The sequence below is a fragment of the Hypanus sabinus genome, chromosome 15, assembly GCF_030144855.1.
Source record: "Hypanus sabinus isolate sHypSab1 chromosome 15, sHypSab1.hap1, whole genome shotgun sequence".
NCBI classification, from domain to species: Eukaryota; Metazoa; Chordata; class Chondrichthyes; order Myliobatiformes; family Dasyatidae; genus Hypanus; species Hypanus sabinus.
The window spans coordinates 47057616-47076950 of record NC_082720.1 but is presented as its reverse complement, the minus strand read 5'-3'; the positions used below and the strand labels follow the sequence as shown (position 1 = coordinate 47076950).

The 19335-nt window shown below is 38.9% G+C and overlaps 2 protein-coding genes across 9 annotated transcripts in view; both read right to left on the bottom strand.

Annotated features, from left to right (window-relative positions):
* The window catches only part of ankhd1 (ankyrin repeat and KH domain containing 1), a 144603-nt gene that overhangs the window by 79810 nt on the left and 45458 nt on the right, over positions 1-19335 (bottom strand). The window lies entirely within an intron of this gene.
* LOC132405480 (uncharacterized) lies at positions 13196-15566 on the bottom strand. Its single transcript, XM_059990316.1, has 2 exons — positions 15504-15566; positions 13196-15359 (listed from the first exon to the last, which is right to left on the bottom strand). The coding sequence occupies exon 2, from the start codon at positions 14753-14755 to the stop codon at positions 13703-13705; it is 1053 nt and encodes a 350-aa protein (XP_059846299.1). The 5' UTR covers positions 14756-15359; positions 15504-15566; the 3' UTR covers positions 13196-13702.

The window sequence follows — 19335 nt, the reverse complement described above, 5'->3', positions numbered from 1 at the left end:
GACTGGAAGATACCCAATGTTATTCAAGAAAGGACCTAAGAATAAGATGGTAAATTATAAGTCAGTGATCCTGTCGTCAATAGTGGGTAAATTATTGGACAGCATTCTAAAGGGACAAGTATTTGAATACAGGGCCTGATTAGGGATACTTAACTTGGCATTGTGCATGATGGGTCGTTCCTAACCAGAGATTTAAGGTGGTTAGCAGGAAAGTTGATGAAGGAAAGGCAGTGGACATAGTTTACATGGACTTTAACAGGATGAAGTAGTCAATTGGACTGAACATCAGCTTAGTGCCCTGGGGCCCACGGACCCCTCTGGTAATAGTAAGAGTCCATGGCATAAAAAAGATTGGGAACCCCTGGTTTAGCAGAAGAAGCCAGAGAATGGTAGTAGATTGTTGCCTCTCTGACTGGAGGCCTGTGACTGGCAATATGCCACAAGGATCAGCACTGGGTCTATTAATGCTATATTAACAATTTGGATGATAATGTGCTAAACTGGATCAGCAAATTTGCAGATGGCACCAAGACTGGGATATAGTGGACACCAAGGAAGGCTATCAAAGCTTGCGGGATCTTGACCAGCTCGAAAAATGGGCTGAAAATGGCAGATGGAATCTAATGCAGACAAGTGTGTGGTGTTGTACATTGGGAGGACAAATTAGGGTAGAGCATACAGAGTGAATAGGGCACTGAGGAGTCCGGCAGAACAAAGGGATCTGGGAATACAGATCCATGATTCCTTGAAAGTGACATCATAGACAGACAGGGTTGAAAAGAGAGCTTTTGCCACACTGGCCTTTATAACATTCCAACATCTGTACTCAATACTTTGTAGAAGTTGTACAAGAGGTTGATGAGGCCAAATCTGGAGTATCTTGTGCAGTTCTGGTCACCTACCTACAGGAACAATATCAATAAGATTGGAAGAGTACAAAGAAAATTTACATGAATGTTGCCAGGACCAGGTGCGGTCAATGAGACGAGGCAGAATAACTGTTAAGCACAGACTAAACTGCTCAAAGGACCAGTTTCTATGTTATAGTGATCTTTGACTCCAGCTCTTCCCAACAGCTCCCATGTCGTTCAATTACTTCTGTGGCAGCAATGCTGAATAGGTTAGGACTTGATTTCCTGGAGTGTAGGAGAATGAGGTGAGATTTGTTGAAGGTATACTGAATTATAAGGGGTATATATAGGGTAAATGTAAAAAGGCTTTTTTTGCTGAGGTCAGATAAGACTAGATAGAGGTCATAGGTTATGGTGAAAGGCAAGATATTTAAGGGAAAACCTGAGGGGGAATCTCTTTACACAGAGGGTGGTGCAAATGTGGAACAAGCTGCCAAAAGTGGTGGATGTGGGTTTGACTGTAACATACAAGACAAGTTTGGATAAATACATGGATGGGAGGGGTATGGAGGTCTATGGTCCAGGTGCATGTTGATGAGACAAGACTGAATAACAGTCTAGCACATACTCAGCATTGCTCAAAAGATCTGTTTCTATGTTATAGTGATCTTTGGCTCCAGCTCACTTTTCAACAGCTCTCTTGTCATTCCATTATTTTTGAGGCAGCAATGTGATGGATATACTTCACTTGTCCAAATAACCAAAGCTCTACCAATATTCAAAGAGCTCCACATCAAACAAAACTCTGTACTTAATTGGCATCCTTTCCACTAATCCAAAATTCATCACCTTAACTAGAAACATACTGCTTCAAAACATCAATATTATACGTTAACAATGCAACTTTGAGAACACCATCAAGACACACAAACTCTAACCAAAAAGGCAATGGGCCAACCTACAACTGTATTACTGTCTACAAATTATTTTCCATCTTATGAACAATTATAACTTCCAAACACAATGAATCACAATCCTAAAATCCAACTTTGCCCTACAGTATTCATAAGTATACTTTCATAGAATCTAGAAAATAACTCATTACAAGTGGATCTCATTATTCAGGAAGTGCTACAGAAGCTGCCCTCACCAACAATAATCACATCTGAGAATTATGAACAACTTTATCAACTATAAGTTTCATGCACCCTCAACTCTCTGGAAGGATTAAATGTACAGGGGACAGCGTACAGAATGTGGACTGAGAAGAAAGGGACTAACATTATAGCGTACACAAAAACAAGCTAGCTTTACAGTAACAGGTAACAACTCTGCACATAGTCAGCAAGAGCACTAACAAATGCAATTACTCATAACAAATACAGATGATAGCTTACAACAGACTCCACCAGATTCCAACCTCAGATTTCACCTGAGAATGGAATTAAATGTATAGTGCAAACAAAATGTACTATGCACCATCATGTTGAACTAGGACTGTTGAACTAGGAAATGCCATCAATTGCACACCAAACTACCAAGATTTTTTCAATGAAAATGGTACCAAGTTTCAGATTCCTGAACTAAAGCAAATATCTTGAACTTGCTGGCGATTCTCCAACACTACTCCGACAAGCGATTTCATGTGGAAGCCAGCAAATCCTTGCAGACCTCCTACCTATAAGCACATAAACAGCAAGTACATCTACTTTAATGGAGGAATGTATATTAAGTATTTGGTAATATGTAACTTTGAAATAACAGTTTATGTTAGTTCTTTCAACTCCACAAAAGTAGTTTATTTCATAATTAATATTTTAAAGATTTGATTACAGTGTGAATGTTTACATCAGAAAAGTTGAGAAATGAGAAGCAAATGATACAAATGCTGGCATTGACATCCAAACTAAAAATAAACAAAACTGGATGAGATAATCAGCAGTTCTGGCAGCACCTGTGGAAAGGGAAACATTTGTGGTCAACAACCTTTCCATCAGATTTGAGATGGGTCTAAGTCAAGGGCTACATTCTCAAGTGTGTCTTCAGCAAATTCTGGAGGGTTTTTTTTCCTCTGTTCAGATCACTTAACTTGTGATTTACAACTTAAGACCAAATCTGAAATTTACCATCTTATATTTACTATGCTGGTCAGCAGCAAGTACAAATGGCTCACCGCTGGTAATGAATTCCAGCCCAATAACAAAAAAGAAACTCCTTGCAGAATACAATTCTCAAATCAGTCTGATGACAAAATAGTAAGAGTCAACAATAACCATGGCACATTTAGCATTAATTACACTAAATTCAATTGTAGTATTTAAATGTCAATGCCAATCCTATCAGAATAAATAAAAATAAACTGTCACTGAGCAATGACATGGAATTTGGATCAGTTTGGATTGGAACTCATTCAGCATAATTAATTTGTAAGAGATAATAATGACCTGTAAATCAATTAATTTTCATTTACACAGTATTCAAAAGGTGAAGGACATGAATAAAGCTATAGTCATTAAGTTTTGAGTTAATGATAGTTTTACTTTTAATTTTTTTAAATTAAAAATAAAATTTCAGTTTAGCTGCATTACTCTTTTTGCACAACAACATAATTCATTAGCATTGTGAATGATGTAAAGATCAACTTTGCAATGTTACGACACTATTACAGTGCCCACTTCACACCTTATTCACAAAGCTAGAGGGTCAGAAATGGTAAGTGATTGTACACCTGCAATAAGTGGCACTATCATTCTACCACAAGACTGCCAGTCCTGCGAAACTTGCAGATGATTTGCAATAAACTCAACTTCACACTTGACAATCTGAAACAACATTTATACTTGAAGAGTAACCCTCACATTTAAACTATTACAAAAATTAATTGTGAGAGCATTGGAAATTCATCTGTGGAGGAGAATCCAGGATGTTCAGAATTATGTGAAGATCGACAATCAGCATTTTGCTCAGAGAAACTTGTGTAAGACTTCATTGCAATTTACTCAAGTATGTACAGGCATCTAATTAAACATTGCCATTGACCAAGTGACTGCAGGAACATTCACATAACTTGCACTAAGACACGTGCTAAAACTGCCATGGGAAAATATACTTAATCTGTTCTTTTCTCTAACATGGACCTTAAATAGTAACAGCAAAAGAAACACTACAATAAAGTTAAGGAGTCAAGAAGCCAAGAAAGCTGTACTCTTTGCCTCACAAAAGCTTGATACCCAACCAAGAGCCAGTGTATCCACAGAACTGTCTAAAGGCCTTTATAATTAGCAATTGTAGAAAGATTCTTGGCTTCTCTACAAAAAAAAATCTGGTTTCATCACAATTATTGTGTAATGCAATTTAGTCACAAAATACTGGGTATCATTAAAATGGAAACAACATCATATTCAAAAAAAATTTCTACAACCACGAGGATCAGAATCTGGCAAATAAAAAGTTACTCAAGGATGTAAAAAGCATGGGAGATCCACCAAAACTGTCAGCAGTATCCCACGCATGAATTCTTCAGTACTATAAAGATCACTCAAGGACCAGCCTTCTGAGAGTCCATAACACAGGAAACTAAAACAGCAGACACCTGCCTTAGAAACAAATCCTTGCATTTCTCACATAGCACACTATTTATTCAGTGAAACCAATCATGAAGAGAATGAAAAACCTATTTAATCACCATCTACAAAAGCCTCTGAATCTGACAGAATCCTTGAAATTCCACAACACATGACATTTGCATTTTTGGCACAATTTCACTACCACATCCCCCTCACTTCAAGAGTGGAATATTGCCAGAGAATCTCAGACATTATAATCATCATCAGCTTCAAGAAAGGAGACAATCCCAATAATTACTCTCAGATGCTGCCACAGAGAAAGGTCCTCCTTTAAACCTTCCTCCCTAGAGCAAAAAATCTCTTATCAGAGATGCAACGTGGCTTCTCCCCATTACGAATGGCAAGACCTTCTCCGCAGGATAAATCCAAGAAAAACTTGCAAGGCAGCACTAACCACTGTGCAAAGCACGTCACAATCCAACAAAACATTGAGGGGATTACAAAGAATATTTCTAGAACTCATCTGTTAAGCAATACATGCAATTCGATTATTCTAACCAAAAGTTCCATCGCAGACCTAACATCCAAGTGCAGACTCTGGTCATGCAAGATTGTGCCATTCCAGGAACCTTTTCCAAATGAAAGCTAATCTATTGTGCCAACGGGGAGGAGTTTAAACATTGTCAACTCCACTCCAAACCAAGTGCATTCTAATCTCAATTATTGAATTACAGGAAAAAACAACAACACTTGTGTATGTGCACACTCAGGGCTAATGCCAAATAATACATAGGCCACTAATGCACACAAATGAATGGACTTTATATAAAAAGGAAGCATATCTAGTATGCCTAAAGGACCTCTGCCAATCTGCTCTAGTTGTTTAAAACTCACTTGATAATCAATATCTTCAGTGAGATTCTGGAAAGAATATCTTTTGATATCTCAAGATGCCAGGAAGCCATCAGCCAACTAACAGTCCAAGTAGTAATGATCTCTGCTCTTATGTGTTTCCAAAACAACAGCCTGCAATCAGTACCTTAAAACACAGAGTCACCACTTGCAAAGATTGGCAAACCATGGTCACCATACTCCCAGCTTTTTGATTGTTTAACATGTTCAAACAGTTTCAGTGGGCATATTATCAACTCCTAACACCAGACGCACAACTGCACAGTAAAATAAGTCCAGGAGGAAAGAAAATACTGAAGGTCACCTTCTCATAATAAATTGAAACACCATTCTTGATATATGGGATTCCCTAGTCTATCACCCAAAATAGAAGAGCACCAACCTGGAAGACGACAAAAACCTTGATTCACATAGAAAACAAAAAGGTATAATAAATGAACCCTTTACAGGCTGGTTGGAATTGTATACTGGAATACTAACGATGGGCTCTTAGCCCTCAATTTACTATTTCCATTAATTATGGGGAGAATAGAACATCATGCAAAGCTTACTAGATTGCTAAAATATATAGGAAGACAGTGCACTGAGGATATTCTGATTCTACAAAAGATAACTTGAGAGGGAGAAAAGCTGGCAAATGGAATTTCATGTGAGGTAGTGCAAAGTCGTGCACTTTGGCAAGGGAAAACAAGAGAGTGAATTAACAAAATTGAGAGAGACTGGAAATTAGAGTGGTTCAAAAAGAACTAGATGTTCCAGTGCACAAATCATAAAATGTTAGCCAGTCCAATAATTAAGGTCCTAATTACTCTCCTTGTAGTTTAAAAAGAATGAAGGGTGACCTTGCCCAAAAGAATACCAAACAGAGACAAGCCCTTCCAACCGAGTGATCCGGACCCACCAAGACGGCCCATCAAAGCTAGTTTGAAATCCCTAGCATTTAAACCAAAACATTCTAAACCTTGGCAATCCACATACCTGTCCAACTGTCTTTTCAAAGTTGTTATTGCACATGCCTCAACTATTTCCTTGGCAGCTCATTCCACAGATACCGTTTGTATAAAAAAAAGTTACCCCTCAAATTCTTAAGTCTTTTCACTCTCACCTTAAACCTAGGCTGCTTAGTTCCTGATACAACTCGGGGGGGAGATCAGAATCCATTTCCTGTATCTATGCCCCTCATGAATTTATACACCTCTAAGATCACCTCTTAATTTCCTACAAACCTCTTAGTTTCTGCGTGACCCTACAAAGGATTACAAAGACTGCTGAGAGGATCATCAGGATCCCTCTTCCATTCATTAGAGATATTCATCAGGAGTGCAACGTACACAGGCCGTCAGCATTGTCAGTGATCCTTCACCCCTGTCCAACAATCTCTCATCACACATGAAGTGCCAGTAGTGTTATAGCATTTACTTTTTTTATTTGTAGCAAATATGCAACTTATCTTTCATTCATTTATTTGTGGTAATATTACATTATGTATGTGTGTTAAATGTGCTGTGTTGTGCACCTTGGCTCAGAGGAATATTATCACATTTGGCTGTAACAAGTGTACAGATAAATGACAATAACCTTGAACTATGTGTTAAGTAATTCAGACCTTCCCTTATAGCCTGTCCAAATCCCTCAAGTCCTGGTAGCATCACCGTAAATCTTTTCAGCACTCTTTCTAATTTAAAAATCTTTCCTATAGCAGAGTACCAGAACTGAACACACAATTCTACGTGGGGCCTCACCAGTATCTTTATAGCAACACCAACACCATTACACTCAATGATGCCCTGACTTATGAAGGCCAGCATGCCAAAAGCCATCTTCACCAGGCTCCACTTCCAGGGAATCACAGACCTCTGTTGCCCAGCAGCCCCCAGTGGCCTGCTGTTCACTGTGAAAGTCCTACCTTGATCTGAGTTTCCAAATTGTAGCACCTCACACTTATAAAAATTAAACTACTTATGATTTCTCAAACCTGTTATTCAGCTTACGAAGATCCTCCTATAATTTTTAATTATCTTCTTCATTGCCCACGATACCAGCTATTTTAGTCTCATCTGCAAGCTTACTAACCATGCTTTGTGCATTTGTATTCAATCATTGATACAAATACACACAATGGGATCAGCACTGCAGAGACACACCATTAATCACAGGCATTCAGTTTGCAAAACACTTTCCACCATCATCCTAGGATAGACTGACAGCACAGATGTTGAGATGTTTCCTCAAAGAGTCACAAGCATAGGGACACATATACAAAATAATGAGCTAGTCACTTAAAGCTGAGCTGTGTAGAAATTTCTCCTCTGCATCCAAGGTTGGTAGAAGCCAGATATTAGATAGATAAATATTTGACACATCAAAGAACTGAAGACTATAGGAAACTAACTGAAAGAAAGACCGTAGCCAAAATAAATCAGTCAGAATTGCTCTGAACAGCAAGGCAGGCTTGAGGGGTCTGCTGGTCTACTCATAGCATTTTTTTTATGTTCTCAATTCTCTACGACAGAAGCAGGGACAGCCAAATGCAAACAATGATGTACTATAGCCAATCCACCCAATTTATTAAGCAGCACACTCCTTGCTGAGTCAGAATGCTTGGATCCCATAAAGAATGCTTCAGACATCTGAGAAAACGTGAAATGTATGGAAGTCACCCCTGACCAGTAAGGAATTACTCACAAAAGAGTACAGACAATTTTATGCAACAAATTTGAAGTATATCATGAAGGTAAATTAAGATTCATTTATTTGAAGTATTTTAAAATATATCTGCCAAATTTTAGTATCCGGAGAACCATGTGAAAGCAGAAGAAGCAACTAAGTGAAGAAAGCTGGAGTTTGCAAGTTAAATTAATTAAAATCACTAGAATGCTGTTTGGGACCAAAAATGGTAGTTCGGAAACTCTCAGCTACATTTTAATTAGGTCATCTATAACCGAAGCAAATTCAAAATATATCATTCAGAATGAATAGCTTAAAAACTTACTGAAAAATAACTTAAGATTACAATTGTAAAATTGGCGATTCTCCTCCATAGCAAACAACTAAATATAGTTTTGGCCAATTAACTAACTCTATTCTACTCAACCCATCCTTGGAGTCCAACACAACAGGGGAATGAGGCAAAAGAACATCTGTACTTCCAACACCCCATTACTTAAGTAGCCTGTTTCACCTGAATCTATTCTTCATTGCATTCTGATGACATGGGAAAATGAAGCCAATGAAATTTGTATAGGTTTGGAACTAGTTGCTATACAATTACTACTAAAGTACGCATAGCTGGAAAATCAGGTTGATCATTAAAATATTCTTTTCTCAAGGAAATAATTTCTATATTTCAAAATTAATCACTGAGGAAGTTCTCATGAAACAAATGCTTAAAATTGCACTGCTACAACAGGCCAGAAGAAGTAAGAACTGTCCAAATGCTAAGTACCCTTCAAAGTTCTACAGTCATGCACAAACTAAAATAATTTGCCTGCAATCAAAATGCTATTCTCAGGATGGCACTGCGACTACTGAAATAATATTCCATTTAGATAGTTATAACCTTTTACATCAAGCCTGACCAGCTTCATTTCATCTTGGCTGAAATAAAAACTAATGTTTTAGACATATCAATACACCCAAAATTGACAAGCAAAAAAAAAGCAATTACTGAGAATTTAAAATACAAACAGAAAACACTGCAAATACTCAGGTGAAGCAACAGAACCTTCAAAAAGAGAATCAGAGTTGATCTTTCAAGTCAATGGCTATTAATTCTCTGTTTCTCTCCCCTTTGATACTGAATACTTCCAGCAATTTCTCTTTTATGGCAAGTCGTCAGCACTTGAGTACTTTCGAGATATGCCTGAATTATCTACATTTAAATAGCAAAGGGTTTCAGTGTTTGAAGCACTTATATTTACTGTACAAAAGGAAACTAAATATATCAAATCAGAAATAAACTTTGTTCAGTGAAAAAATATGAATTTTCTAAAAATTAATACCCAAATCCAAAAGGAACCAACTTATTCCAACTATTACCATCCAAAGGTGAAAAGAGTAATATAGCCTACACTAAGGAAAACTTAAAAGAATGGAAAGTTTAAAACAATGCCAAACATTTAATTCAGAACAAAAAAAAGTAAACGATTAATAAGTTGAGGTTAAATTGTAGACATTTGCATTCATTTTATTGTTTTACAAACATGCTTTAACCATCATGTATTTAAATAAGTTGAACATAATGACATTTAAGAGACAATTTTTGTCCCCAACCTACTGTCCCTCAAAATTTCAACACTTACACCTCAAGGGACAACTACATCCCACGATGCTTTGTATTACAATGCTGCCTAACATGTTAAGAGTTTAAACCAAATTATCTGATGAAAACTTTACTAAGTGTTGAAAAGTTAATCTCATTTAAAATCATTTAGCCAAAACATGCGACATAATAAAACCTCAGGCTCCAATGACAGGCGTTTATTTTCCTCTAAAAGCATGGTCATAAGGTAATTTCATCAAGCAGACAGATCTTGCTTGCTTTTCAACTAAAATAAAGTAACATGCATTTTTATATCAAGTCAAAGCTTCCAAACATTATGGTACACCAAAACAGTGTGTATTATGCAGTGTCATAGAACTGCCTCAATATTATCTCAAATTATTTTTCCATAAAGTCAAAAGATTCTGCCACTAACCAGATACATACAATAAGAGTTGTAAACATGAAAAATATGACAAGGGAATTTATTTCCATATTAAAACGATGACAAAAAAGATGTTGCCTCAAACTTGAACACAGCTTGGCTATAAAGCACATGCTACCCGTTACTCAGTGCTTGAATTTAAATTATACTGTATTTTGCATACTGTTTTGAATGCCATAAAACATGCAATAAAAACAAATGCACTGGGTCAAAAAAAACTAAATATCACCATCTTCACACAAACAGCAAACACAAAAATCAAGGCAATGGGCAAACAGACCATAAATGTACACATACCATATATCTCTTCCCATTCTGAATCTTCAGGAGGAGAGGAAAAAGAAAAAAATAAGTAGAATGACTTCATATGTATAAAACCTGAATTCCTTCCTTCAGAAAATGTGTTGTGCAAATGGAAATACAAGGCAGGAATCAGGCTCACGCCTTTCAGAAACTCAAATATTACACTTGTACTAATGGGACATTCATCTGAAGACCAATATTTACCCTCCCTTCCCACCCCTTCCTCCAATTATGAGGTGTGATTTGTGGACAGTACAGTTATGTGCTCTCTGCCAACTTTAAAGATTTTTGGGCTCCAGGCCTCGGGTTACATTTTGATACCACCATTGAATAAATGTACCAAATGAACTATACAATGACAGAATAAAATCAACCTCCAACAACTAAATTTCTCCAAGATTATAGTTCATATTTTTAGCCAAAGGAGGTTTTCCCCCTCAATACCAACAATTGCATCTTTTGACCAGTTCAAAGATTTTAAAAATACAAAAGATTTTACAAATTTGAAGTTTACAATAGTTTTGGCTAATTAGCAGCAATAAAAAGGAAAAGACTCCTAAATTTAAATCAACATGACCGATTTAAGTACATTAATCATATCATCTACAAATTAAAACGTAATTATAAGTAGTGACTATATGCAATGACATTTTCCAGGCAGAGCTGTGCATGTGAGGAACTCAGAATTAAGTTAGAAATTAGGCTTTTTTTAAAAAAATCCAATGAAATAAAATCTCACGTCCCATATTTTTTCAATATTAATACAGAGGCATTGGTTTTCCAGAAGACATGCATCTTACAGCAAATGGCATAAGAAATGTAAATTGGCATTATAAATACCAAGCATACCCTTCTTCGCAGAATCCAAATAACCTCCTCCACAAAAGTTGCCCAGAATATATTCTGGCCACTCACTATTATTTTTGTTAAATTCAGATTTATGGAATCCAGTGGATCACAGACAGTGAAAACCAATTCCTCATTTACACACACACACACACACACACACACACACACAGTTTCCTATTTGAAATTCTGTAAATATTCAATGATTAAAAAAAACTTTAAATTTTGTGTACATGTCAGAAAGAGAAAGACCACCTAGCTCAAATAAGAAATAAGATGGGACTTAAGATTTTCCAGACAGTTTTCCATTTATTAAAATCAGTTCTTACAAAAATATTTGTTTATAACCCTATGGATTCATTAACATAGAAGACCAGCAATTTAGTAAAATGTACAACCGCATAAATGACTTTTTTCTGTAGTCATAAAGAGTTTATCCATTCCCCGATGTTAATTGTCTGTTCTTGAAATTAGTAAGATTCGTTAATTTTGAAACTACTTCCAATTCCCTAATATGATAGACTGCTAATTTCTTTCTAGTTAGGTCTTCATTTTCTGTAAACACTATTACCACTTGTCAAAAGGGAAGATCACCAACCAGTGGCTTCCTCCACATGGGTCCCATGAGATGTACATTTTTGACATGGCTACAAAAATTTATGTGCAAAGTATATAGAAATTCTTCCAAGGGAGAAAAATCTTGAGAAATAAAAATCTAAATTTAAAAAAATACTGTCTGGGAGAAAAATTGTCTAGCAGCCATATTTCATTTTAAAAAAGATGCTCCCTTTAATCAAAACAAACAAAAATGCAAAGAAAAAGTATCAAAGTTTGTATGTTCATCACAGCTTGGTAACACTAATGCCAAAAACATGTTAGAGAATGAACATCAAGATATTTTTGTCAGGGTAGCATTTTTAAATAGGTATGAAGCCAACTTTCACATCTTTAACCAAATTTGACTGAACCACAAACAAAATACAGGGCTACATCGTCTCTGAAAGACTCCCAAAACTTAAGCATCAGCCTAAGAGCTTTGACAAGCTGCTTAAAAATTGTGAACTACAACTCAGCTTTTGATCGTTCCTATTATTATTTTGCCTGGTTCAATATCCTTTTCACTCATGCCTCTTAGCATTTTAATACATGAAAAGGACATAACGCTAACCCTCTTGCATCATTATCAGCAAAAAATATTTTAAACAAATGCGTTTATTTTATTGATCTACTTTTGCTTGTAAAACAAAATCCAAAAGTCTTTGCCTTCTCATTTTCTTTTTTCTATGATCACAAGTTTTCCTTTAAACTCAAGATTTCCAATCCAGCAGCTAACTTTCAATTCACTGAATGCATCTTAAAGCTCAACAATTTCACCAACAAATAATTTCAGGTCAGTTAGGCATCAGCTACGAATTCTCTTACCTCTTCGAAAAACCTCTAAATACTCCTGCCTCTTTTAACCACTAGAACCAAGATAAATTGTATGGAGCAGGTTGCCAAAGAACCAAGGAAGCAGAAGCAACCTGTGTTATTGCCTGGCGATTAGAAGCAGCAACTCTTAGCTAATGACTGACTTTTTAGTTGAAATGATTATGAAAATCCGTCATACTTACAAGGCAGTACAACAATTTGAATTTACAGATAAAGTGTCAACTGTATACTTGTTAACATGAATATAACATACGAATCATAGCTACCATCATTCATTATATCACTGAATAAGAAAACAGGTGGTTACCATTGTGCCAACTACAGCTGTCAGATCTATTTTATTTCCCATTCTGCAGCATGTTTTTCCCTGTGAATGGATGACTTATTTTAAGGATTTCAAAGATTATAAAAGGCAGGCCAGGCAGAGCCTATGGAAAAAAAAACACAGTTGACGTTTCAGGCCAAAAGCCTTCAGCAGGACTGGAGTGAAAAAGCTGAGGAGTAGATTTGAAAGGTGGGGTTGGGGGTGGGGGGGGGGGGGGTGAAGGGACAGATGATAGGTAAAACCCGGGGGGGGGGGGGGGGGGGATGTAGCGGGAGGAGAGGAACTTAAATTGGTGAAAGAGACAAAAGGCAATGGGAGCAAGAAAAAAAAGGGGAGGGAAGGAGCACCAGAGAGAGGCAATGGGTGGGCAAGGAGATAACATGAAAGGGGGAAAAAGGGATGGTGAATGGTGAGGGGGAGGGGTTTGAGGTATTACTGGAAGTTTGAGAAATCGATGTTCATGCCATCACCTGGGAGGCTACCCAAATGGAATACAAGGCATTGTTCCTCCAACCTAAGTGTGGCCTTATCACGACAATGGAGGCGGCCATGGATGAACATATCAGAATGGGAGGTAGAATTAAAATGGGTGGCTACTGGGAGATCCCACTTGTTCAGACAGACGAAGCATAGATGCTCAGTGAAATAGTCTTCCAATCTACGTCGAGTCTCACCAATATACAGGAGGCCATACCGGAAGCACCAAACACAGTGAATGACCCCAACAGGCTCAGAGGTGAAGCGCCGCCTCACATGGAAGGTCTATTTGGAGCCCTGAATCGTAGTGAGGGAGGTGGTGTTGGGGCAGGTGTAGCACTTGTTCTGCTTGCAAGGGTAAGCACCAGGAGAGAGAACAGTGGGGAGGGATGAATGAACAAGGGAATCGCTTTCGAAGAAAGCAGTAAGTGGGGAGGGGGAGGGAAAGATGTGTTTGACGGTGGGATCCAGTTGGAGGTGGCGGAAGTTTCGGAGAATCAGGTGCTGGACATGGAGGCTAGTGGGGTGGTAGGTGAGGACAAGATGAACCCTATCCCTAGCAGGGTGGCAGGAGGATGGGGTAAGAGCAGATGTACAGGAAATGGAAGAGAGACTGTTGAGGGCAGCGTTGATGGTGGAAGGAGGGAAGCCCCTTTCTTTGAAAAAGGGCATCTCCTTCATTCTAGAATGAAAAGCCTCATCCTGAGAGCAGATGTGGTGGAGACAGAGGAATTGAGAGAAGGGGATGCCATTTTTTTGTTTCCTAGTAGCAGTGTGGGACGAGGTATAGTCTAGGTAGCTGTGGAAGTCCATTGGCTTATAATAGACATTGACGGATAAACTGTCTCTGGAGATGGAGACAATTAAGGAAGTGTCAGAAATGGACCAGGTAAATTTGAGGGCCGGGTGGAAGATGGAAGCAAAATGGATGAAATTGATGAGTTCAGCACGTGTGCAGGAAGCAGCACCAATGTAGATGCCAGTGTAGCGTAGGAAAAGAGTGGGGCAGTCACCAGTGTAGGCTTGGAACATGGACTGTTCTACATAGCCAACAAACAGGCAGACATAGCTGAGACCCATGCAAGTGCCCATGGCTACCCCCTTTTGTTTGAAGGAAGTGGGAGGAGCCAAAGGAGAAATTACTGAGAGTAAGGCCCAGCTCCACTGGATGGAGGAGAGTGGTGGTGGAGGGAAACTGGTTAGATCGGGTGCCCAGAAAGAAATGCAGAGCTTTGTGGCCTTCCTGATGGGGGATGGAGGTATATAGGAACTGGACATCCATAGTAAAAATATGATGGGAGCCAGGGAACCTGAAATCCTTGAAAAGACCAAGAGCATGTGAGGTGTCACGGATACAAGGACGAATGGACAGAACCAGGGAGTGGGGGGTGATAAACAGAGTTGAGGTATGCAGATATGAGTTTAGTGGGGCAGGAACAAGCTGAAATAATGGGTCAACTTAGACAAGCAAGTTTGTGAATTTTGGGTCGAAGGTAGAAACAGGAGGTGCAGTGTGCAATAATTTTGAGGTTGGTGGCGGTGGATGGGAGATCTCCAGAGTCAGTAAGGTTGGTAACGTTGTGGGAGGCCTGGTGTTTCTTAGTGGGATCCTGTTCAAGGGCAAGTACCCCAAAACCTTTTTTTGAAAGTCTCAATAGTTTACTCAATATATCTTTTAAAATGCAATTTTAAAAAGCATCAGCCATCACCTTCAATAAAGACGATACATCTGCCACTTCAAAAATAACCAAAAAATACCATGGCACTTTTCATTTTTGGTCTTTGCCAACATTTGTTCCTCGGTCATACTCACAAAATAAAGACAGCCTGGTTATTTGTGGTTCTGTGGAGGGCATAACATCTGTTGCAGAAGTTCTTGTTCTTCTTTTCACTGAAGATAGTCCTTCATTACCTTTGCCGTGCATTCATGTTCCTTGCCCTGCTACAGAATTAAGTTGAGACTGATTAGACACCTCCCTGGTGGTACTGTGCGATGGACGAGAATCTGCTTGTACTTCGCAGCACTGAGGATTCCATTAATTCTAATCAGATCACCAACTCCATTTGCAGAAATGCAGTCCCAAACCTGCAATGAATCTCCACCGTGCTTCACTGTTGGCTGCAGATGCACATCCATGTAGCACTTTCCGTCTCTTCTATGGACAAGTTGCTTCCTGTTTGAACCAAAAATTTTAAATTATGACTCAGCAGTCCAGAGCCCTTGCTGCCATTGTTCTATACCCCAGTCCTTGTGTTTTGTGCATAGGTGAGTGTTTCCACTTGGTTCTGCTTCAACCAGGGGAATGACTTTTTAAGCAGCAACTTCTTCATGAAGACCACGTCTGAAAAGACTTCTCCAGACTGCAGGGGAGCATACTTGGGTTTCAGTGGTTTCTGCGAGTTCAGAGTTGATAGCAGCGCTAGACTTCTTCCAACTTAGAAGGGATGTCAGTTTAATGCATCTCTCATCTACTGCACTCAGTTTCCATGGCCGGCCACTACACTTCCGGTTCTCAACCTTGCCCATTCAGAAGAGCTTGAACAGAACACATTGAAACTCCTGTCTGCCAAGAAATTTCTGCTTGGAAGAGAGTTTGCTGATGTAGAGTGACCAGCTTGTCTTGTTGCTATGCTCACTCTTGTGAAGATGTAAGAATTGATGATTTGAAGGTTAATTTGTCACACCTGCCACATCCCCATCTTTTAGTTTGGTTGCTCTTCGCCCAGTTTGATTCCTTCTACACCCATTTGTTTCAGTTATCATCATCTTTATTTAATCATGCACTGGGCTTTATACCCAGAAAGCAGCCATGTTGCTTTAACAAAATACAAAAATCTCTAATATTTAATTTTTTGGAAAATGAATGCTTGGAAATCTAAAATTTGCTCTTTTCTACCAACACTGATGTAGAAGACAAAAAAAAAACTTCATAAAAAATTCAGTGCGCCTGAGACTTTTGCACAGTAGTGTGTGTATACAGAAACACACACATACATACATATATACATATCCTGGGTATTGTTTGGAGCCTGTATAACTCCCATGAGGGAGTTTTTCATCTTGCAATTTAATTCTACCCACAAGGATTCTACATCTTCTGATCCTATGTCACCTTTCTAAGGAGTTGATTTCATTTTTACCAACAGAGTCACCCACTCTGTCTGCCCAACTGCCTGTCCTTTTAATACAAAGTGTACCCTTGGATGTTAGGCTCCCAACTAAGATCTTCTGGCCATGACTCAGTGATGCCCATAATAACATACCTACAATTTCTAACGGCGCTAGTAGATCATCTACCTTATTCCGTATACAGGCAGTCCCTGAGTAACGAACATCCGACTTATTGACAACTAGTACTTACGAACGGAGGGAGGAGAACACCATCCGCCATTTTAAGTCAGATCACGAGGCTGTCCGCCATTTTAAGTTGTTGCCGTTAACACTGTGTTGAGTGTGTAATTTTGTAATTGGCTTAAATATTTCTTAGCAAGATTCACGCTGACCCCCCCCCCCACTTTCCAGTCAGCACCACCCCCACTTGTCCCATTTAACCTGCCTCAGTGTGGGTGGATTCTAGGACCATGGGAAGCAGAGGACCTGCTGCCCGCGGCTGCTGCTGTTTTTTTTTACTAAGTGCGATCGTGAACGATAGCCAGATCAGAAATGCTGATCAAGTCAACTAGTTCCTAAAGAGAACTCTCATAGGCCAATCTGACAGTTCACTGCTGCTCAACAATAGAACATAAAATCCGCAGCTTTCTGCTCCATTGACGGAAAACACTCGCGATTGAAAATAAAGTGGAAATAATAAAGCTATTGGAAAGAGGTGAAACACAATCGGTCATTGGAAAAGCTTTAGGCTGCAGTCGGTCAACGATCGGAACAACTTTAAAGGATAAAGCGAGAATAATGGAGCACATGAAGGCCCTGCCCCAATGAAAGCTACAATTATTACTAAGCAATGCAATGGTTTAATTATTGAAATATATATGTTTAAGTGTTTTACATGCATAGAAAGGTAAAATATATACTATATACTAAAACAAACGTCTTGACTAACTGACACTAAATAATACCGGATGTACCTGTTCCAACTTACGTACTAAACTAACTTAAAGACGGACTCAGGAACGGGACTCCTTCGTAACCCGGGGCTGCCTATACTGCATACATTCAAATGCAACAGACCTGTATTCATCACCCTATTTGACTTTGCCCCCATATTACACTTCAATTCATCCAAATAACTGCAATTTTGCCCTATCATCTGCCTGCCCTTCCTCAGACTCTCTACACACTGCATCTACTTGCACATCAGCTGCCCCTTCCTCGACCTATCACTCCGGTTCCCATCTCCCTGCCAAACTAGTGTACACCTCTATTGGTCCCCCTCAGGTGCAGGTGTAATGTGTCTATTTTGTATGGGCAGTACCTTCCCCAGAAGATCCCAATGATCCAGAAATCTGAAATCCTGCTCCATGCATCAATTCCTCAGCCACGTATTCATCTGCCAAATCATCATCTTCTTGCTCTCACTGGTGTATGGCACAGGTAGAAATCAGAGATTACTACCCTGGAGGTCCTGCATTTCAGCATTCTACCCAACTCCCTATTTTCCCGCTTCAGGACCTCCCCCTTTTCCTACCTGCATCACTGGTATTAAGGTGTACCATGATCTCCAACTGCTCATCCTTCCCCTTTAGAATGCTGAGGATGTAATCTGATATATCCTGACCCTTGCACCTGGGAGGCAATCCACCATCTGGGTGTCTCTTTCATTTCCACAGAATCGCCTGTCTGCTTCTCTATGGAATCCTCTATCACTACTACATTCCTCTTCTGACGAAGGGTCTCGGCCTGAAACGTCAACAGTGCTTCTCCTTATAGATGCTGCCTGGCCTGCTTTGTTCCACCAGCATTTTGTGGGTGTTGTTTGAATTTCCAGCATCTGCAGATTTCCTCATGTTTGCATATTCCTCTTCTCACTCCTTCCCTTCCAAGCCAAAGAGCTCAGTGCCATGAGTCTCACCCTCCCACCCCCACAATAGTACCAAAAGCAGTGTACTTAGTTTTTTGAGAGGAATGGCCACAGAGGTACACTTAATTGGCTGTCTACCCTTTCCCTCTCCTGACAGGCACCCAGCTACCTGCCTCCTGCAGCTTAGGGGTGGCTACCTCCCTGTACCTCTTATCACCTCATTTTCCTATACAAGCTGAAGGTCATCCAGCTGTAGCTCCAGCTCTTTAACACAATTTTTCACCTTATATTAAATTTAAGGTGGTTAAAAGCAAGCAGTGAAATCTACATAAGAGATTAAAAACTAAGCAAATTTGACATCAGGCAACTGGTGATCAAACTGCTTTACACTGGATGCTAGAATCACCAAATAAAAAGATGAAATACCTAGCACAGAAAACAGCATCTATGACCAAATTAAGGCAATTGTTTCATTTAATAATTTGTCATCAAAACTCAATCTGGTAAATGGTCCAAAATACCAATTCTATTTCGCTCTCCACAGATTTAACCCTTCAGTCTCATCTGCCATCCCCTGCATTCTTTTGCTGTTCTGACTCAGATTTCTCATGTTCATATTTAAGTTTCAAATAATATGCTTTGTTATGCAAGCAAAAATAAAAGTGTAGCATATTCCACATATTGAAAAGTACAACAAGTGTAATTTTAAGTTACAAAATTCTACAAAGCAACCAATGCCAATCACAAATGATTAGCACATGACAGGTTGACATACAGTGGTAAGAAGAGGGATGACGGCCAGACTCAAAATAACAAGTTCTAGTAAAATTCACATTACTTTGAACAAGAGAAAGTTTAACCATTTATCTTCTACTTCGTTGTTAAATTCATTCTCAGGAAGCTTTGTGCTGCTTGCACTTCAACTACTCCAAGTTTCCT